The sequence below is a fragment of the Euprymna scolopes genome, chromosome 14 (assembly GCF_053919585.1).
Source record: "Euprymna scolopes isolate OS-2025 chromosome 14, ASM5391958v1, whole genome shotgun sequence".
Lineage (NCBI taxonomy): Eukaryota > Metazoa > Mollusca > Cephalopoda > Sepiida > Sepiolidae > Euprymna > Euprymna scolopes.
The window spans coordinates 86,091,872-86,115,909 of record NC_136495.1 but is presented as its reverse complement, the minus strand read 5'-3'; the positions used below and the strand labels follow the sequence as shown (position 1 = coordinate 86,115,909).

Genomic DNA, 24,038 nt, shown 5'->3' with positions numbered 1-24,038 from the left:
TTACTTAGTGGGGTGTGGGGGAGGATGAAACCGCTTTAACCGTCTTATACAGCTTAATTTTCTCCCGAGCATTAACTCCTATTAAAAAAAGATGCATAAGTTATATTTACTTAGTGGGGGTGGGGAGGGAGGATGCAACCGCTGTAACCGTCTTATACAGCTTAATTTTCTCCCGAGCATTATCTCCTATTAAAAACAGATGCATAATTTATATTTACTTAGTGGGGGTGGGGGGGGGAAGATGAAACCGCTGTAACCGTCTTATACAGCTTAATTTTCTCCCGAGCATTATCTCCTATTAAAAAAAGTATTTGTATTATTACCACGTGACCTCCTACCTCTGTTACTCTGGAGGGGGGGAAGGCCGCTTGGAAACCAACAAAAACGGTAATTTTCTTTTTTATATTAGTAACACTACGACCTAATTCTATTGAGAGGGAGGAAGGGGAGGATGAGTTATTCAGCGACTACAACCTATTTTGTTATATATATATATATATATATATATATATATATATATTGTTAAATAGGCATTACCACTTATCAAGGCCCAGAGGCAACTCGAGGATAAGGGTTGAAAAGTGCACAGTAGTCAATGGGACAATATAGTAATCGTTAGTAATGGAAATTCGGTAAATTTGTTATATATATATATATATATATTGTTAAATAGGCATTACCACTTATCAAGGCCCAGAGACAACTCGAGGATAAGGGTTGAAAAGTGCACAGTATTCAATGGGACAATATAGTAATCGTTAGTAATGGAAATTCCGGAAAGTTGTTATATATATATATATATATTTTGTTAAATAGGCATTACCACTAATCAAGGCCCAAAGGCCACTCGAGGATAAGGGTTGAAAGGTGCACAGTAGTCAATGGGACAATATAGTAATCGTTAGTAATGGAAATTCGGGTAATTTGTTATATATACATATATATATATTTAGTTAAATAGGCATTACCACTTATTAAGGCCCAGAGGCAACTCAAGGATAAGGGTTGAAAAGTGAACAGTAGTAAATTGGACAATATAGTAATCGCTAGTAATGGAAATTCGGTAAATTTGTTATATATATATATTTTGTTACATAGGCATTGCCACTAATCAAGGCCCAGAGGTCACTCGAGGATAAGGGTTGAAAAGTGTACAGTAGTCAATTGGACAATATAGTAATCGTTAGTAATGGAAATTCAGTAAATTTGATATATATATATATAATTTGTTAAATAGGCATTACCACTAATCAAGGCCCAGAGGTCACTCGAGGATAAGGGTTGAAAAGTGCGCAGTAGTCAATTGGACAATATAGTAATCGTTAGTAATGGAAATTCGGTAAATTTGTTATATATATATATTGTTACATAGGCATTACCACTTATCCTCGAGTGACCTCTGGGCCTTGATAAGTATTAATGCCTATGTAACAATATATATATAACAAATTTACCGAATTTCCATTACTAACGATTACTATATTGTCCAATTGACTACTGACTATTGTTATAATATGCAAGTGACCTCCCGTGGATGTAGCTTTATTGTCGAATATCATTAGGTTGATATACAATCATTGTTATAATATGCAAGTGACCTCTCTTAAATGCAGCTTTGTTGTCGAATACCATTAGAATAATATACAATCATTGTTATAGTATGCAAGTTACCTCCCTTGGATGTAGCTTCATTGCGGAATGCCTTTGGAATAATATACAATCATTGTTATAATATGCGAGTGACCTCCCTTGGGTGTAGCTTCGTTGTCTAATACCATTAGATTAATATACAATCATGTTTATAACATGCGAGTGACCTCCCTTTGGTGGAAATTCATTGTCGACTACCATTAGATTACGCAAGTTGCCTCACTTGGCTGTAATTTCATTTTCAAATACAATTAGATTAATATACAATCATTGTTATAATATGCAATTGGCCTCCCTTGGATGTAGCCTCATTGTCGAATACCATTAGATTAATATGCAATCAATATAATATTATGCCAGTGAACGCTCTAGGATATGGCTTCATAGCTGGATATTTGTACTAGCATAATACCCAGCGTTGCCGGGGATTGTATAAGAAATGTGGATATATGTACTAGCAAAATACACGACATAGCCTGAAATTGGATGACATGGGTGGGATGTTTCCTAGGAGAATTCCTGGGATCGGATCAGATGGGTGGATATTTGTGCTAACAGAATACCCCATATAGGAAGATGGTGTGATTATGTCGTAAAATCATGAAAAATTATTGTCCAGCCCAGATATAGTCTTAAAGTTAATATTTTATTAAGAGGGAGTCGATTATGTGGGTTACATCATTAAAAATGATTGTAGAAAGTAGTGACATATCCAAGAAAAGTGAAAAAGTATGAAATGTTAGTTACGTGATTGGTGTGTTTGTAATGAAATTTCCAGCACAGACAATGTCTCAAATGTATTAATTTAGTAAGAGGAAGGGGATTATGTGGGTTAACTCATGAAACATGATTGTCGAAATTAATAACATATCCAAGAATTATGAAAAATTATGAAATGTTAGTTATTTGATGTGCATATTTGTAATAAAATAGACACCCTAGACAATGTCGCATGGTTGTTATTTTAGTAAGAGAGGGGCGATTATGCGTGTTAAATCATCGAAAATGATTGTCGAAATTAGTAACATATCCAAGAATTATGAAAAATGATAGAATGTGAGTTATTTGATTGTTGTGTTTATCATGAAATAACCAGTATCAATATCTCAAAGTTTTTATTTTAGCAAGAGAAGGGGGGATTATGTGGGTTAAATCATGAAAACGAATAGAGAAATATACAATTATTGTAATAATATGCGAGTGACCTCCCTTGGGTTTAGCTTCATTGTCGAATTCCATTAGATTAATATACAATTGTTGTTATAATATGTAAGTGACATCCCTTGGGTGTAGCTTCATTGTAGAATACCATTAGATTGATATGAAACCATTGTTATATTATATAAGTGACCCCCTTGGGTGTAGCTTCATTGTCGAATACCATTAGAATAATATACAATCATTGTTATAATATTTAAGTGATGTCCCTTTTATGTAGCTTCATTGTCAAATACCATTAGAATAATATACAATCATTGTTATAATATGCATTTTGGATTTAGCTTCATTGTCGAATATCATTACATAAATATACACTCATTGTTATAATATGCGAGTGAGCTCCCCTGAATGTAACTTCATGATGGGGCGACTATGTCGTAAAATCATGAAAAATTATTGTGCAAATAAGTAACATATCCAAGAATTATGGAAAATGATGAACTGTGAGTTATTTGATTGGTGTGTTTGTAATGAAATAAACAGCCCAGATATTGTCTGAAAGTTAGTATTTTAGTAATGAAAAAAAAACCCAGCCAGACAATGTCTCCAAGTTATTATTTTAGTAAGGGGAAGGGGATTATGTGGGTTAAATCATGAAAAAATGATTGTCGAAATTAGCAACATATCCAAGAAATATGAAAAGCGAATAAATGTAAGCTATATGTCTTTATAATGAAATAAACAGCCCATATATAGTCAGAAAGTTATTATTTTAGTAAGAGGGGGGTTAATTAAGTGGGTTACATGATAAAAAATGATCGTAAAAAGTAGTAACATATCCAAGAATTATTAAAAGTGAGTAAATTTGAGTTATTTGTTTGGTGTGTTAATAAAATAGAAAGCCAAGATGATGCATTAAAGTTATCATTTTCGTAAGAACGGGGCTATAATTAGTGTTAAATGAAGAAAAATGATTATCGAAATTAGTAAAATACCCAAGAATTATGAAAAAATGATGACATGTGAGTAATTTTATTAGTATGTTTGTAATTAAATAGACAGCCCAGACAATTTCTCAAATGTATTATTTTAGTAAGAGGTGGGCGATAATGTTGGGAAACTCATGAAACATGATTGTCGAAATAAGTAACATATCCAAGAATTATGAAATGTTATGAAATGTAAGTTATTTTATTTCTGTTTTTATAATGAAATAAACAGCCGAGAAAAAGCCTCAGAGTTATTTCTTTAAAAGGACGGGGTAAATTATGTGGGATTAATCATGAAAAATGACTGTTGAAATTAGTAACATATCCAGGAATTATGAAAAATGATGAAATGCGAGTTATTTGATTGGTGTGTTTGTAATAAAATAACTAGCCAGATAATATCTCTAAGTTATTATTTTAGTAAGAGGAAAAGGGATTATGTGGGTTAAATCATGAAAAATGTTAAATAAAATAAAACGATTGTCAAAATTTGTAGCATATCTAAGAATTATGAAAAATGATAAAATATGAGTTATTTGATTGGTGTGTTTATATAATGAAATAAACAGCCCAGATATTGTCTGAAAGTTTTTATTTTAGTAAGAGGGGGTCGATTATGCGGGTTAAATCTTAAACAATGATTGTCGAAATTAGTAACATATCATAGAATAATGAAAAATGATTAAATGTGAGTTATTTGATTGGTGTGTTCGTAATGAAATAGACAGGCTAGAAGATGTATCAAAGTTGTTATTTATGTAAGAGGAATGGGATCATGTCGGTCAATGAGGGGGCGATTATTTGGGTTACTTTATTAACAATAATTCTCGAAATTAGTAACATATCCAAGAATAATGAAAACTGGTAAAATGTGAGTAAATTGATCGGTGTGTTTGTAATGAAAAAGAAAACAGCCATACAATGAAAGTTATTATTTATTAATAGGAGGTGGCGATAATGTGGATTAACTCTTGAAAAATTATTGTCGAAATTAGTAACACATCCAAGAATTATGAAAAATGAAGTTTTAGTTATTTGATTGGTGTGTTTATAATGAAATAAACAGCCCAGTCAATGTAGCAAATTTATGATTTTAATAAGAATTGGGCGATTATATGTGCGCACTCATTAAATTTGATTGTCGAAATTCATAACATATCCAAGAATTATGAAAAATAATGAAATGTGAGGTATTTTATTGATGTGTTTGTAATGAAATAAACAGCTTAGAAGTGTCTCAAAGGTATTATTTTAGTAAGAGGAGATGAAAATGACGGTTGAAATTAGCAACATATCCAAAAATTATGAAAAATGATGAAATGTGAGTTATTTGATTGGTATATTCAAAATGAAATAGATATACCAGATAATTTATGAAAGTTATTATTTTAGCAAGAGGTGGCGATTATTTAGGTTACTTCATTAAAAACAATCGTCGAAATTAGTAACATATGCAAGAATTAAGAAAAATGATATAATGTCAGTTACTTTGTTGGTGGGTTTGTAATGAAATAACCAGCCATACAATGTCTAAAAGTTATTATTATAGTGATAGAAGGGGGCGATAACGTGGATTTACTCATGAAAAATGATAGCAGAAATTAGTAACATACCATAGCCTATGTATCAATGTTTTTATTTTAGTAAGAGTGGAGGCAATAATGTAAGTTAAGTCATGTGACGTGGTTGTGTAAATTAGTAACATATCAAAAAATTATGAAAAATTATTAAATGTGAGTTATTTTGATGATGTATTCGTAATGAAAAACCAGCCAAGACAATGTCTTCAAGTTATTATTTTAGACAAGTGAGCGATAATGTCGGTTAAATTGTGGAAATGTGTAACAATCCAAGAATTATGGGATTCAACGAGATACGTCAACATATATACTTACAGATTACCCGGAGTCACCCTGGATTCAATGAGATACATGCAAATGTATGCAAGCAGAATACACGGTCGCCTGGGATGTAATGAGATAGATGCAAATATATACTAGCAGAATACTTGGCGTTGCCTTGGGTTGAATTAGATTGATTGAAAGATATACTAACAGAATACCTTGCGTCACCCAGGATTTAATGAGATTGATTGAGATATATACTAGCAAAACACCCAGCGTTGCCCGGGATTGAATGAATTAGGTGAAAATATATATTAGCAAAATACCTGGCATCGCTTGGGATTTGATGAGATAAATGTGTTGCATATTAACTGTCCTTGCATATACATGCTGTAAATTACCTACCCTAGGAAAGATACAATTATTTCATATGTAATATACCCGTCTTATGTAGGTAAAATATTCTTTTGCTCGAAATAGCAAATGATACATAAACATACAAAATTCCTCTCTAATAAGAATAATCAATTTTTTCATTATGTGTACGGTCCCGAGCAACGCCGGGTAGCCCCGCTAGTATATATATAAAAGCGAAAATGTGTGTATGTATGTGTGTTTGTGTGTCCGCTAAAAACTTTCGACACACAGAACAAAAATTCACAAACTTGGTATCATGTTGAAGCCTCACCCTCCGGACAACAAATATCGAATTTTTTGCGTATTAGGATCAGTCTAAGCTGGGTGTTTTTCTGCAGGGAGGGGGGGGGGCAAAAAGTGACATTTTTTTCGTTTTTCCTATGTATTTAAGTAGTAATAATGTGATGATCTAATGATATTTATACGAAATTAAAAAAACGCTTAGTCATGTCACCACTCAGTAATGGCGATGTCTGAATTCAATGTTTTTATTAAGATTCTTATTGGCAAAAAATGCGAAGTACCATACAAATAAAAACATTTATTTAGACGTTATGACAACTTTACCAAAGTTATTAACAGGTTAAAAATAGTTAGATACATTAGTTAAACTAAACATTACGAGCAAAACATTCCAGAACAAAAAAAAAATATGCTTAATAAATTAAGTTTGAGACGATACATTAGCTAAGATTATTTGTTTTTTTCATACAGACATTTTCTTTCCATCTTTGTTTATGAGAAATCGAGAGAGAGAGAGAGGGAGAAAGACAGAGAGAGAAGGGGAGAAAGAAAGAGAGAGAGAGGTGTAGAAAGGAAATGAAAATCGTTTTACTATGTTTTAAGACTTTCCGCCGAGTCATTTTTATTATTCGACCAAATGACTTATGCAGATCACTAAAGTTAAGCCATATGTAGTCTGGTCATAGGTGACTACTTGGGATTACTCAAAAGCTACACATGCCAGGCATGACCGCCTCCTTATTTTCGTCCAAATGACTTATGCCTGTTTACACAAAAAACAAAAACAAACGGCCATTTTCTTTTTTATATTAGTTACACTATGACCTGATTGTATTTAGAGGGAGGAAGGTGGGCGGCATAATATGAGTTAATCAGCGTTTGTTTACTTACACATGAGACCACTTGAATTCTAAGAACAGATACTACACTTTGATCTTAGCCAAAAGACCAAGTAACCGCCTTATACAGCTTAATTTTCTACCGAGCATTATCTTCTATTATAAAAAAGTTGCATAATTTATATTCATCGATTACTACATTCAGGCAAGATGTCATATTCCAAAAATCACATCTGAACATCATTATTATTTTCGACTGACGTTTGTTTCTCTAAACCTTGACATGCAAAGCATGACCTCCTCCTTATTTTCTTAGTGGGGGCGGGGGCGAAAGATGAGACCGCTTTAATTCTAGGAAGAGATACTACACTTTGATCTTAGCCAAAAGACCAAGTAAAAATACTACACTTTGATCTTATTTATTTATTTTATTGAACAAGAAAAAATTGAACATACAAACAGTACAAACAATACAAATCCAATTCAACAAAATTAGGCACAAGGCCCTATAAGAAATTGGGAGGGGGAGGGTACAGGGTCTTTGTGACTAAAATGACATGATGAATGATGAAGACTTTGTGGTCTTACTCTTGACTGGCAACATTTACCAAAATACCTCATTCACTCTGTGGAACTTAATCTAACTAAAACCCCAGCGTTCAGTGTAAAGAATAACATATTTACAATTTGTATAATTGTGTCTGTGTTGTGTGTGCATTTTTTTTTTTTTTTTTTTTTTTTTTTTTTTTTTTTTGTGTGTATATGCATGTGTGATAGATTAAAGTTCGAATTCATTGGGAAAAAGTTTTTGAATTTATTACAATAAAATGTTCGTGGAGTGGGAAAAAACTAATCAAAAATGTTCATTTCAAAAATAAAGAATAAATACTACTGGGTTGTTAGTGCGGCCTCCCTGTACTAATCTATGTGGCTAGATCCCCCACTGTTTTCCGGGGAGCCGAAAACAAGCAGGGCATCCCTACTGGGGTTTGGGGAAGAAGCCTTAATGGAAGTGGGAGAAAATAAAGCAACGGATGGAGGGGGTAGGCAGGTGACCTCTGAGTAGGGGGGTGACCGGGGGTATCAGAAAGCAAAAATGGGGTGCAGAGGGGTTGGGCAGACTCAGAGGTTCTCTAATACCAAAAAATAAAATCAGGAACAGGATCTCAGTCGTACCACCAGTCAAGAGTCTTCTTAAGATGATTTAGCTAAATTCTAAGCGGGATGGGTTCCGAAGGACCCAGCACCGCCCGTGCCATGCCTAAGGATGGAACACGTATTGAAACTTGGCTCCTCGACGGATGCACAAACTAGTGCTGTGCACCCACCTCTTGTCAAATTCCACTCTAGGCAACCTCTTCCAATCGCATCTGATCTTTACTTTAAGCAAATGTTTAAAGTAAACGATCAGATCCCGATCCGGAACAAATGTCCCTTCGCGGACCAACTTGAGGCGCGTGATCCAAATGACCATGCGCGCTACTGCTAGGATCGCCAGGAAAACCAAACTTTCCTCCCTGGGGAACGGCGGCTCCATGTTGTACACAAAAGTTCCTACGTCGAGATCGAGCAGACACTCGGCATCGATGCGAGCTGTTACCCCCTGGACGTACTTTAATAGGGGCTGTATCCGGCTGCAACTAAAAAACGCGTGCTCGATTGTTTCGGGCTCGCGTTTGTCACAGCACGGACAGAAGCGCCTGGTATGTTCTTTATACCGGAAAAGTTCGTCGAAGAGGGGCAGCGCATTTCGGACCAGTCGCCAAGTCAGGGAGAATTCCGAGTTGTTCAGAATCTCCCGTCCCGGCGCCCAACACCATTGAGAACGGACAACCTCCATCGACCATCCCATCCGCCTACAAAGTGGATCCTTCGCGGTACCCTCCACTAAATCCTGATGCAGTTTCTTCCTTGGCTGATCGAGGACACTGGTCCCCGGCAAAGCTCTAAGAGCGGTCCGGCATTCGGAGAAGAACTTGGACTCCCCCTTCGGTCTACAACGACCTTCTACCGAAGGGTTGGGTTTGAGATTGGGAAACGAGTTCTCAACCACAGGGACCCAAGGAGCGTCTCCTTCAAGCGAACGACCCAGGAAAGCCAATCTCTCGGCGTTTCTATGACACAAGAGACTGGGCTGACCCAGGCCTCCCTCGCTCGGACGTTGAACACAGACCTCTCTGCAGGCATAATGCTTACCCTCGTTCCACAAAAGTGAATCGAGGCGCCCTTGTAAGCGGGTTAGTCGTTCTGCAGGGAGAGGAAGTACAGACAAACGGTAAAGGATGAGCGGAAAGACGTATGTAGCACACGCCTCCGCCCGACCCTTCAAGGACAATTTCCTTCCAATCCAAGTCTTTACTGACGATTTGACCTTAGACTGTACTTCCGACCAGTTCTTTTCCAGCTGAAGTCCCGGTCCAAACTAGACACCGAGAATACGGACCGGTCCATCGGTCCAGCTGAAAATACCTGGAAGCGAGTTTACCCCGGTCCAGGCCCCCAACCGCAGGCCAACAGACTTGCTACGGTTGAAGATGGCCCCTGTTACTTCTTCGTATCGAGCGAGCGCCTCGACCACCACTTGAACGTCCGTGTGGCAAGACACGAACACGGTGACGTCATCGGCGAACGCGGAAACCCTGGCTCGTGTGCCTCCAGGGAGAGCTATTCCGCGCAGGACTGGTGTAGCCGCCTCGTCCCTTAAATTGCGAAGGAGGGGTTCCAACGCCAGGACATATAACAGAGGCGACAGCGGACAACCCTGTCGCACCGACCGAGAGACAGCGAATGACTCCGATAGTTTACTGTTGATCTGCACCGCCACCGTTGGCCTGTCATACAGAACAAAGATCCACTTGTGGAAGTCCGGATTAAATCCGGCGGCCTCTAGCACAGATCCTAGGAACCGATGGTCGACCCTATCGAATGCCTTGGACTGATCCAAACTGATCAGCGCGGCTTTGGCGTCGTCTTCTGTCCCCTCTATGATCGAGCGTATCAAATGCAAATTGTCTTGAATCGATCTCCCCTTCACAGCATAAGTCTGGTCTGGTTCGATCAAATCAGTGATGACAACCTGCAAGCGATTCGCAAGAATCTTTGCCAAAATCTTTAACTCTGTGTTTAGCAGAGTCAAGGGCCTAAAATCATCAAAGTTTTCCCCCCCACCATGCCGTTGACCTTTCCTCAGCAATGTGATCACACCCTTGGTCACCAGGGATGGAGCCCTGGGCAAACCAATGGTTGAACATATCCTTCAGAAGAGGGACCAACTACTACACTTTGATCTTAGCCAAAAGACCAAGTAAAAAAATGATGCGTATTATATATTTATTCCAGACATCACACATCGCTAAACTGCTGATTCCAAATTCTTAAATAAAAACATTATTATTCAGAAAGCCATTCTTAGTATTGGGAGGTTATGTTTTTTTATATTATCTTCAGTTAAGGAAGAAGGGTTTTACGAAATTTATATAAGAGTATTATGTACTAGCCGACGTTGGTGGAAATACATTGAATGTTTCCTAGCAGAATACCCAGCGTTGCCTGGGATCGGATAAGATTGGTTGATATATGTACTAGCCCAATACCCGGCGTTGCCCGGGATTGTATTAAATAGTTGTACTAGAAGAATACTCGACGTAGCCCAGGATTAGATAAAATTAGTGTATATTTTTAAGGTGCTTGTGCAGTATATGTCCGATTTGAAAAATTTTAAGGTGCTTGTGCAGTATAGGTTCGATTTGACAATTTCGAAGGTCATTGTGCAGTACAGGTCCTATTATTATTTTTGAAGGCGCTTGTGCAGGATAGGTCCGATTTGCCAATTTTGAAGGTGCTTGTGCCGTATAGGTCGGATTTGCAAAATTTTGAAGGTGCTCGTGCTGTATAGGTCCGATTTTAAAAATTTTGAAGGTGCTTCTGTTGTATAGTTTGATTCGACAATTTTAAAAATGCTTGTGCAGTATAGGTCCAATTTGATGATTTTGAAGGTCTTGTGCAGTATGGGTCGGACTTGACAATTTTGAAGGTGCTTCTACACTACAGGTCCAATTTGACAATTTTGAAGATGGGTTACTACTTGGGAATACCAAATAGTTTGTATAGATCTCTAAAGTTAAGCAACATTGTCTTGGTCATTAACAAATGGGTGACTACTTGGAAATACAAAATGCTTTATGTAGATAACCAAAGTAAAGCAACACTGTCTTGGTCATTATCAGGTGGGTGACTATTTGGAAATACCAAATACTTTATGTAGTTCATCACAGTTCAGCAACATTGTCTCTGTCATTATCAGATGGGTGACTACTTGGGAATACCAAATGCTTTTTGTAGATCACCAAAGTTAAGCAACATTGTCTTGGTCATTTTAGATGGGTGACTACTTGGGAATAAAGAATAATTATGTGTATCACTAAAGAATAGCAGCATAGAGTCTGGTCATTATCATATGAGGGACGACTTGGGAATACCAAATGCTTTATGAAGATCATCAAAGTTTAGCAACATTGTCTTGGTCATTATCAGATGGGTGACTACTTGGGAATATCAAATGCTTTGTGTAGATCAACAACATTAAGCAACATGGAATCTGGCTATTATCAGATGAGTAACTACTTGGAAATTCTGGAAGTGTAAGCCATTTTGAGTTTCAGAACAGTTTCAGATGGTTCGCTGTTACACACAAGTCCTGGGAGGTGACTTGTTTGTAGTAGACAGTTCCACAGAACAAAATATTCTTACCGTGTCGAAACCCGGGAAAAGAACATGTGAAATTGCTCCAGAAAAGGTTTAATATTTATGAAGCAATTCTGGTTTCTGATTGGTTGGTAGCAGAACGTGAATTAATTTGATTCTTCAGTTCTTAGCGGCATCATTTATAAATAGAATCGTCCGACTGTGTGGGATCATACCCCATTAATCCCAAAATATTGCCACATCCTCCCTATTTTTTATAATAGGAAAGTCCCTTGTGTTTGTTCTGCTCAAAAATAAATATAACATAACAAAAATTAGAAATCATTTGGATCTTAGAATTTTAGCATTTAAAAAGACGCCATTTTTAATTGTGTTCAAATGTCAATAAGGAAAATTACAAAGATTTTTTTTTTTTTTTTTTTTAAGCAAAAGTATTAGTTACACATTAGTAGATTAAAGTGTTAATACAAATAAAATGGATACAGTTTAACGTCTTGTCCAGGACTATTTTTTTTTTTTTTTGTTTTGATATATAGAAATCTATATGCATACAGGGCAGTGAAAGAAAAAAAAAATTATTCAGTCGAATTCCCCAACAAGTTTTGAGAAAAAACGTTGTAGCTTTATCCTTGTCGCGGGTTTTGTAAATACATCAGCGATATTTTGTTCTGATATGTAATTCAAAATAATGGATTCCTTTTTTATCTCGTTTTTTATGAAATGGTATTTTATATTTATATGCTTAGATCTTTGGTTGATTATCGTGTTCTGTGCTAAGACTATACTGGCTTGATTATCACAATTAATTACTACGGGGTTTGTAATCAATTCTTTACCGTAAATCTGAGAGTACCCCTTAGCAACAAATCTTGCTTTGTACTGTTCTACGCCTGATGCTGCACTCTTTTTTGTAAAGACCCATCTGGTAGAAATAACATGTTTATCTCTTGGGAGAGGCACTACCGTATAGGTATTTTCGGTGAGGCATCTATTTCTTTTTTTATGGCAATTTTCCATTCATCACAATGTTCTGAATTAATTGCTTCGTTGAAGCTTTTTGGCGCATTTTCCATTGAATAGCAATAGTCGATTTGATAATCTTTTATATTGTCGACCACAAAAAAATATGGTCGTCTTCTATTTTTTTTAGGATATCTTTCGACTTTATCATCATTATCATCATCATGGACACTCTCATCTCTGTCATTTTTATTGTTTTCGTTTGTTCTAATTATTTGAGGTAATATAATTTCATCCTCTTTATATGACGGGTTTTCGTCTGTAAAATTAAACGTGTCTTTGAATTTTACACACTGGATTCTTTTTATTTTATTTTTTTCGGGAAAAAAATATTAAATTGGCTGGACTGTTTTTATCGTATCCAAGAAATATACCTCTGTCGGCTTTAATATTCAATTTACTCTTTTTCTCTATATATGCGAAGCAAGTTGAACCGAATATATGCATTCTGCTTAAATTTTTTTTTTACTGCAGAAAGATTCATATGGAGTTTTAGATAGTGTTTTGTTAAAGCACCTGTTGCGTGTATAGGCTGCCGCCATAAGTGCATACATCCAGAGGTTTTTAGGGAGTTTTGATTCAATGAGTAGGCATCTTGCCATTTCAAAAAGTGTCCGCCACGCACGTTCAGCAGTCCCGTTTTGGTGTGGCGATCTAGGAGCTGATGTTTCATGCCTGATATGATGGTTAATTAGTAAAAGTTCAAAGTCTTTATTGGTGAATTCCGTACCGTTATCAGACCGAATACACTTGATTTCACCGTAGGGGGCAATGTCGGCTAGATATTTCTTAGTTGCTAGCAGGGTATCAGATTTGTTCTTTAAAAAGTAAACCATTATTAACCCTGAATGGTCATCTACGAAATTCAACACATATCTATAATGTTCTCTGGCCATCGGTTCTACGGGACCGTTCAAGTCACAATGCACCATTGATAGGATTTTTTTGGCCTTTTTGTCTGGTATCTTGTTTTGATAGTTTGTCATTTTCCCTTGCGTACAGATGTCGCAGTTGAAGGTTTTTGATGTTTGTATTTGCATTCCATCAACTACAGTCGGCAACTTTTTGATATCAGGAATATTGCAGTGTCCAAGAATTTTATGCCATGTCTGTAGATCATGGCAGGCGGTTTTTGATGGGACTACGCTATTTAAATAATATAGTCTTCCAGTTGCGTTTTTTATTCCTGGCATAGGTATAATTCGATTTTGGTGTTTTTATGTGTGTATTTTTAAATTTCATGATATTTGTGGATTCGTTTTTTTCTGTGATCATTTTTTCAGTTTATTCGTAACTTCTGAGTGCTACCTTGAATTGGCTGAAAGTCATGGGTTTTTCTTTCTGGGTTATCACGGTGGTAAATGTTGTTTCAGTTTTCTTAAAATTATGGTAGCCTTGGTGGTAAGAGAAATTATTTAACATGTTGTACAATACGTGTCGATAGTATGTGATATTGTTTCATGTATGTATTTTAATTACCCGTCCGAGGGTAGATAAAATTATTTTAAATATGTGCTGTATATTACCAATCCTCGCAAAGGAAACATTATTTCATATATATGGTATAAATTACTTATCCTAGATAAGGTACAATTATTTGATACGTGTAATACCCGTCCTAGGGTAGGTAAAATATTCATTTGCTTGAAAAAGCTAATGATACATAGACATTAAAAATTCCTCTATCCCAAGAATAACAAATATGTTAAAAATCAACTTCAATTTTCTGATTGTTTATACGGTCCCGGGCAACGCCGGGTAGCCCCGCTAGTCTATATATATAAAAGCGAAAATGTGTGTATGGTTCTATGCATGTGCCAGATGACGTCATGACCTGATTTAGTTTAAATAGTTTAAGAACTGACTAAATTTCATGTACGTTTTTCTGTTTTCTTTTTTGTTTTTGATTTTGTTTTTTCGATTTTTACATTTAACATCGTTCGTTTGCCTTACGTCAGTTTTTTTTTGTGTTTTCTTTTTTTTTTTCGATGTTTTGATTACCCCCCCCCCTCCACACACACACAAACCGCCCGGGTACCCCCCCCCCCCCGCTTAAGTTTTAACGTTCGTTTTTGTTTTCTTTTTTTACTTCGCTTATTCTTAGGTTTTCATTAACAATCACACACACCTACAAACACCGGGTACCCCCCCCCTCACTACGTTAGTTTTTTTTTTTTCGATACCCCCCCCCCCTTTCCGTTTGCCTGGCGTTAGTTTTTTTTTTTTGCTTATTCTTATGTTTTGATTACCCCCACCGCCCGAGCACACACCTCTAAACACCCGGGTAATGCCGGGTACCCCCACTAGTTAATATAAATGTCTAAACTAATCTATATATATATATATATATATATATATATATAAAAGTGAGCGTGTCTCTGTGTGTGTCTATACATTTTCAAACGCAATAACTCTGTCAATTTTCAGTCTACAGATTCGAAATTTGATATACAGTGTACTGAGATTTGGGAAAATCTTTGTAATTGGTTTTCGGCCAGAAATTTTGCTGTTAAGAGGTCAAAGTTCAACGATTTGACCTTTGAGAACTCTACCAATTTGGGGTCTAAACACTTGAAATTTCAGATATAGGTTCCTTGGACATGGATCTAACTTAATAACTTGATTTGAGCCCAAAACAATAAATGTTAAGGGGGTCATAATAGGAGTCAAAGTTAAAAAAATTGACCGCTTTTTTTGTTTTTCTCAACATACACCTCCAAACACCCAGGCAACGTGTGGTGATATGTAATAAGTTAAAGATTTCCATTAAATTTTCTTGTTTAGAATCAAACTAATATTATCTCTTCTCTTCTATTTATTCTTCTATCTTCTATATAAATAAAATGAACTCATTTTTTCCCCCTCCGACTTTGACCTTTATAGGAATGCACCTGTATACATTTGGTGCAGCCGTATCATTCACAAACTGAATCACGACATCTGCCGTATGTTATAGGGTTATTACATATCCAGTATCTCGCTGATCACAGTTTCCTATATTCTGTCTGGTGAGAGTCCACTGTAAAAATCGGTTACATTTAATGGAAGTAGTAAAGTAAACTCTCTCTAACAAATTCATCCTACCACCGCCACTCACTTACACCGTTCCAGACCGTTCACAGGAGACATTTAAAACCGACCACCAGTTAGAATTTATCTAAAAACTGGACTGGACATACGCTGAAACGAACCACGCTTACTTTGCCATTGGTTAGCATAAAACATAAACACAATTTATAAAGCATTTATTATAATAAAATTAGATTCAAACAGAACACAATCCGTTACCTGAAATTGAATTCAGGAGACATTTAAAACCGATCACCGGTTAGAATTTATCTAAAAACTGGACTGGACATACGCTGAAACGAACCACGCTTACTTTGCCATTGGTTAGGATAAAACATAAACACAATTTATAAAGCATTTATTATAATAAAATTAGATTCATACAGAACACAATCCGTTACCTGGAATTGAATTCACAATTACATTACTTCGATTTCGTTATAACCCGCGTGGTTAGAGTTTAATGAAAACCTGAATTGACATTTACGTGAAACGCACCAACCTTACTTACACAAACACAACTTCCGTTTTGCTCTTTCCTTACGTGCTTTTTTTCTTTCTTTCTTTCTTTCTTTCTTACATTTCTTTGTCTTTTTGCTTTATGGGTGATGGTGGTGGGGGTACTTCCCTATGTTTCTCTTTCTTTCCATAACATAAACACAAACTAAACGCTATACTGCGATTTACGCTACGGCATGTTTACCATCGTCACATTTTCATTTTCTTTTGTTGTGCTGATGGTGGTGGGGGGACTACTTTCCTATGTTTTCAGTCTACACGATATTTCACTTTTGTAAAGCTATTTCTTACCAAACTTCCTTCATAATCTTTCCTTTCGGTCTTTCCTTCTTTCTTTCTTTTCTCTCCATTTTCTGCTCTTTCCATTGTTAAAACGAAACGAAACAACCTGATATTCCAGGTTTTACTTACACTCTATCACTATACGACTCTTACTTGTGTATCCAACTCTATTTGTGCCACGTTCCTTTACTTTTTCACCGTACCACTTACCAGACGACATTCACGTAAATTTATATGCGGCGATATTCACGTACATGGACTTCCCTTTTTGTTCTTTTTCTTGGGGGCCGGTTTACGTTACTACACGTTAGCCATGGATCGGGCGATCACTGTCAGACGTCACGATAATACGACTTCTTTTTTTTTTATTTTTTACTTTTATTAAAAAATTAAAAAAAACGATTGAAAATACTTTCAAACATAAAGTAAACTGATTCATGTAAGTAAAAAAAACTAGCATTTATTGCCTTGGGTAATAATTATTTATTGCTTATTTGTTTTGTTTTTCACCTTTTTTTCGACTAAGCATTCTTAAATCTCACTATAAAATCGATTTTTCCAACTACATTTTAGGTGGGGGGGGGGGCATTCCAACCTCCGAAGGGGGTTTGTATTACTGTACACGTAGATTCGAAAAAGTTGTCAAAAAAAAACAAATATATAACAAATAAATGTTATCAATCAGCTCGAAAAACATACAGTGTTTACCGATGTATTCGAAAATTCAAGATGGCGTCTCACACCCTCTTTAACACCGTAAGTATAGAAAAAGGTGTTATAAATAAAAAACTATACAAAATACTATTAAAAACACGCCGAATATATGTCAACCTATGTCACATTAACATGTATTGAGCGAGTTTTTAACAGTATTTTATTAGGTTTTTTATTTATAACATCTTTCCCCAAACTTACCGTGTTAAAGAGAGAATCAGACTCCATCTTGAATGTTCCAATACATCGGTAAACACTATATAGTTTTCAAGCTGAATAAACATGTTACATTGAATAAAAACACGAAAAATATATCAAGTTAGGTAGAAGAGTAACTTATCTTGCCTTTGATAACATTTATTTGTTATATATTTGTTTTGTGACAACTTTTTCGAATCTATGTGTACAGTAATACAAACCCATAGTGAGAAAACACGGAACATTATGGAGTTTTTTGGGGGGGAGAATTAGCGATTTTGGAAAATTTCAGACGATTAGTTAAAAATTGAGCGATTATTTCCCTTTCGTTATAAACTTTTTTTTTTTTTTAATTTCTTTATTTAATAAATATTTTGTGGGGTTTGTATTACTCTACACATAGATTCGAAAAAGTTGTCCAAAAAGAAAGAGATAACAAATAAATGTTATCAAAGGCAAGATAAGTTACTTTTCTACTAAACTGGATATATTTTTCGTGTTTTTATTCAATGTAACAGGTTTATTCAGCTCGAAAACCATACAGTGTTTACCGATGTATTGGAACATTCAAGATGGCGTCTGATTCTCTCTTTAACACGGTAAGTGTGGGAAAAGATGTTATAAATAAAAAACCGGATAAAACACTGTTAAAAACTCGCTCAATATATGTTACCGTGACATAGGTTGACATATATTCGGCGGGTTTTTAATAGTATTTTGTATAGTTTTTTATTTATAACACCTTTTTCCATACTTACGGTGTTAAAGAGGGTGTGAAACGCCATCTTGAATTTTCGAATACATCGGTAAACACTGTATGGTTTTCGAGCTGAATAAATATGTTACATTGAATAAAAACACGAAAAATATATATATCCAGTTTGGCAGAAAAGTAACTTATCTTGGCTTTGATAACATTTATTTGTTATATATTTGTTTTGTTTTTTTGAAAACTTTTTCGAATCTATGTGTACAGTAATACAAACACCCATTTTGTGTTTTATATACATAAAGTACAATTGTTGAATGTTACTGTTTTGATTATATTCGTTGGGGGGGGGACAATTAAAAAATTAAGAAAGATTAAAATGAAGCGAAATTTAAGTTTCCGTTCCATTTTTACAACAACCGTAAAACAGTGCATACTCAGCAAGTTTTATCGTAATTTATAAGCATATTGAAACACTAAATCAACATTTTATTTATTTTTTTGCATAATTAATGATGGAAGTATTTTTCTGTTTATTTTCTTAACATCTGTTAAAAAAAAAATAATAATTTGTACATTCTCTTGAAAAAAAGAATCAAACTTTTCTCTACTTTCACATGTGTTCCATTTTAACAAACTGAGTCACAGCAACGCGTGGCCGGGTACAGCTAGTTCTTAATAATTCAATTTTTAAAGATTTTTAAATGTCTTAAAAGTATAATATATGTTCTTAATATTCGTTAAACTCAGTTTAGTATTGTATGAATCTAAATGGATCTAAAAATATTACATTTGGCAATATGGCATGGAGTTTTTTTTTTGGTATTTTTTATTTATTTATTTTTTTTTTTGGTATTTTTTATTTATTTATTTATTTTTTTCAACAAAAGACAAAAGTTTCAATTCTTGCATTTTTGATTTTTAGCATTCATGTAAGTATACACATCAACTAATTCAACACTTATATTGTTTAGATGTCCTTAACTGTAACCAGTTATCCTCAAGATGGTGAAAGCAAAGTTAATCCTCTTTCAATTATTTTAACAGAGTTCCATGTGCTTATTCTCTTTCCTGACAGGTAAATTATATAAAATCTTTATAAATTAGTTTTTTTGCTCTAATTGTAATTATTTCATTGATGGACTTTTTATAATTGCAATTATGAAAACTTCATACACAGTAAACATTGTCAAAAGGTTAATGTATTTTGCTTGAAGCATTGTCTCGTATGTAATTAAATGTAATATGCAAAAAGTAATACAATGCAAAGGTGTAACAGAAAGATACAAACTAAAGCAGATGAAGAATAATTTTATTAATACGACCACAAATATATGTGCTTTATATTTGTATATTGTATACACACATTTTATTTATATTTACATTGTGATTACCTGTGTCAGATGATCTATCTGTATTCTATAATATTTCAAGATAGATCTCTTCATCAGATGTGTTCGACTTTGATTCAAATGCGCCTATGTAAATACTAACAGTTTTGCAGAAAATAATAACCTGAAATGTAATATTTAAATATTTTATTTTATTCTATTTCAACATAATTATACATTTTTTTAGTATAGGACTTTCATAAATTCAACATCGTTATTTAATTATTATTTATGTATATTTATAAATGATTTGTATCTTTATTATTTTTATATAGAAGTCACTTTGTGTGTGTGTGTTATTCCTTATAAGTTCCCAAACAGCTGAGCCTATCTTTTGCAAATTTCACACAAATTCATCTGACAAGTATCAAAAAAATCCGATCCTAAAAACAGTTTTCTTATAGATTAAAAAGAAGAGTTTTAACAAGGCAGGGGAGATAATTAAATCTTAGTTAATTCTTGGTTCTTATAAAAAATAGAATTATTGACATCTGGAGGTATAGCTTAGTTGTAGAGCATTGGACATTGGATCAAATGATCTGTTTAAGCCCGAGTGGAGCTCACTATTTTATTTTAATTTTTTCTTATAATTGAGTTCAATTTACAATAAAAGAAGAGGTACCATTTTAAAGTCTCCGCAAACCATTTTTTTCTTTTGCATATTTTAAAATTAAACATTAATCAAAAGTGACTTTTCCAGGGCATTTATTGTCAAGCCCAAATATCAGCCAACATGATATTGTAAACAAACGCAAATGGAATTGGATGAATGACATAATCATTATTATTTAATTTTTTTGCGAATTAGTCCACCTGGTAAATTATTCCTCGTCATTTATAAAATTCAGTAGAGGATTGATTCTATAATAATACATAAGCAATCTGCATAAATTAAAATATCGTGTTTAAGTGCATATTATATGACCGGGCAACGCCGGGCGCCCAGCTAGTTTTTAAATATAATTATGTTTTATTATTATTTTTGTTATTTATTTTCTGCATTCTAGTTGAAGAAATGGTAAAATAATCGAATTTAAATTTAATTTAGTTAATAAGGGGAGACTACTTAGTAAGCTGACCTAAGGGGGATAATTTTGGGTGATTAATTAATTGATGTTAGACTGCATGCGTTCAATTGCACAATTATAAGCTCGTGCACACATGCACTATTAATTCATTAGTTTATCTACACGCATCCACTCGTATATGATTTAGCTATATGCTGTAATGTGTGGTATGCTATGTGATATTGGGTGAGTTTTAATTTAATCCAGATGTCTTATTCTAAGTCAGGTGTATTGTATTTATTTGAATTTAATTATTTAAATTTGGTATCTTTTAATTTTTTTTAATCTTATATTATTTTAGTTAATTTTTATATTATTTTATTACTTATAATTATTTACTTTATGTGTTATGATGAAAAATAATTTTAATCCCTTTATTCAGATTTATGTATTTATTATAGTTTATTTGTTATGTGTTAATAGTATTTTGAGAAATCAGTTAAACCAATATAAGCATGTACCCACGTATATATATAAAAACACATATGTGCTGGTCTGCATATAACCCCCCCCCCTCTCACACACACACACACATAAATATATGTATATATTAAATTACTATTCAATATGTTGTTATTAATAGACTAGACTACCTGTGACCCGTTGGGTCAGTATGTTATATTACCTATGGAATTCATGTATGAGCGTGACACTTGTGACGTAAAGAAAATAGGGTTTTTTTTTTTTTACATAACAGAAACATTTCTATGAAAGTATATTAAAATGAAAAAAAGAATATAGATAGATTTCTATGAGTCATTCTGTATTATAATTGATTATTTTTGAAAAAAAAAATTTACAGTTACTGAATTATAAGTGGTTGGACACACTTATAGGTAAATGTGCACTGAACAGATACCATAATACTTATAGTTAAATTCAAATTTTGATATATCTGCTTTTTTTTTTTTTTTTTTACATCGTTCATTTCTGTATTACATTTAAGTTATTTTAAACCCCACTCTTCCCATGTTAAATAATAATTTCGAAATAATAGCACTAATATTTCAGCGTCCCAATTGTTCTTTTGTTTTTTTTTTTCGTGTTGAAATTATCCAAATAAACAATTGTTAATACTGTCTGTTTTTTTTTTTTTTACATTGTACATTTCTGTATTATGTTTAAGTTATTTTAAACCCCACTCTTCCCATGTTAAATAATAATTTTGAAATAATAACGTTAATATTTCAGTGCGCAGGTCATGCGCAACCGGATGTCGTAAACCGGAAAGTGGGTTACATATATCGTTACAAGATCATTTGAGTTTCACAATTATATAGATTTGTTAAATGGACCAGTTACTTATATATTAGGTTTATTTTATTTATTATACTTTATATTATTTGGTTGGTGGTAGTAGACATAATTAATTAAAATTTGAGTGGTTATTTATTAATACTGAATAAATATAGATGTATTCAATTAATATTTGAGTGCTTATTTATTAGGTAATACTGAGTAAATAGTTTAATCTTATAAAAAAAACAATTTCTACTTATTTGTTTTTTTTTTATTACTTATATTTTTTGTAATGGTGGGATTGTGTGAGTTAAATTAAGAATGAGCAATCTAATTCATGTCAGGATGTAATTTAGCAATCGGAATTGATTCTTTGATTCGACAATTACCAACATTGCGTTTAGTGGCTAAGATATCTGCTCTGATGGATTTGTCGGTATTGTTGTATATGAGGATATGCCTATATGTTGTAACTGTTCCTTGATTCAAATTTGTAGATGTCTTGCTGTGCTACTGATGTATTATTTGTTACATGTGGTGCATTGTATGCGATATACAGTGTAAGTACGATGACACATGTTAGTGGTGTACATTGGGCAGTTTGCTAGGGTGCATTGCAGTAGTGGATGTTGCGTCTTGATAATTGCTGTCATAGTGATGGCCTGGCGTGTATTAGTTGTATGTCTAGATCTTCCCTACATATAGCTTTGCAGATAGCTGTTGTGATCCTGTCATTGAAATGAAGCAGGTGTTAGAGAAGGTGTGTCGCATTCGTTTCCGGGGTTTGTTGAGATTTTTAATGGTTGGTGTGGAGTATTCATTGGTCTCTAGCACTTAGTGGAATTTATTAGTGTGGATGTTTTCATCAGCTTTATTGCTGCATTTATTGCACCATTTATTGCTTCATTTATTGCTTCATTTATTGCTTCATTTATTGCTTCATTTATTGCAGCATTTATTGCAGCATGTATTGCTGCATTTATTGCAGCATTTATTGCAGCATTTATTGCTTCATTTATTGCAGCATTTATTGCAGCATTTATTGCTGCATTTATTGCAGCATTTATTGCAGCATTTATTGCTTCATTTATTGCAGCATTTATTGCAGCATTTATTGCTGCATTTATTGCTGCATTTATTGCTGCATTCATTGCAGCATTTATTGCTTCATTTATTGCAGCATTTATTGCTGCATTTATTGCAGCATTTATTGCTTCATTTATTGCTTCATTTATTGCTGCATTTATTGCAGCATGTATTGCAGCATTTATTGCTGCATTTATTGCAGCATTTATTGCAGCGTTTATTGCTTCATTTATTGCTTCATTTATTGCAGCATTTATTGCTTCATTTATTGCAGCATTTATTGCTTCATTTATTGCAGTATTTATTGCTGCATTTATTGCATCATTTATTGCTGCATTCATTGCAGCATTTATTGCTTCATTTATTGCAGCATTTATTGCTTCATTTATTGCAGCATTTATTGCTTCATTTATTGCAGCATTTATTGCTGAATTTATTGCAGCATTTATTGCTGCATTTATTGCTGCATTTACTACAGCATTTATTGCAGCATTTACTGATGCATGTATTGCAGCATTTATTGCAGCATTTATTGCTGCATTTATTGCAGCATTTATTGCAGCATGTATTGCTGCATTTATTGCAGCATTTATTGCTTCATTTATTGCAGCATTTATTGCAGCATTTATTGCTGCATTTATTGCAGCATTTATTGCAGCATTTATTGCTTCATTTATTGCAGCATTTATTGCAGCATTTATTGCTGCATTTATTGCTGCATTTATTGCTGCATTCATTGCAGCATTTATTGCTTCATTTATTGCTTCATTTATTGCAGCATTTATTGCTTCATTTATTGCTGCATTTATTGCTGCATTTATTGCTGCATTTATTGCTGCATTTATTGCAGCATTTATTGCTGCATTTATTGCAGCATTTATTGCTGCATTTATTGCA

At 34.1% G+C, this 24,038-nt stretch overlaps 1 protein-coding gene across 5 annotated transcripts in view; it reads left to right on the top strand.

Moving 5' to 3' along the window:
• The window catches only part of LOC145293143 (vacuolar protein sorting-associated protein 18 homolog), a 326,884-nt gene that overhangs the window by 156,774 nt on the left and 146,072 nt on the right, over positions 1-24,038 (top strand). For all 5 annotated transcript variants that reach the window (XM_080139563.1, XM_080139561.1, XM_080139559.1 and 2 more), the window contains exon 12: positions 19,353-19,436. In XM_080139563.1, the coding sequence (XP_079995689.1) occupies positions 19,353-19,436 (84 nt within the window). The remainder of the gene's footprint in view (positions 1-19,352; positions 19,437-24,038) is intronic.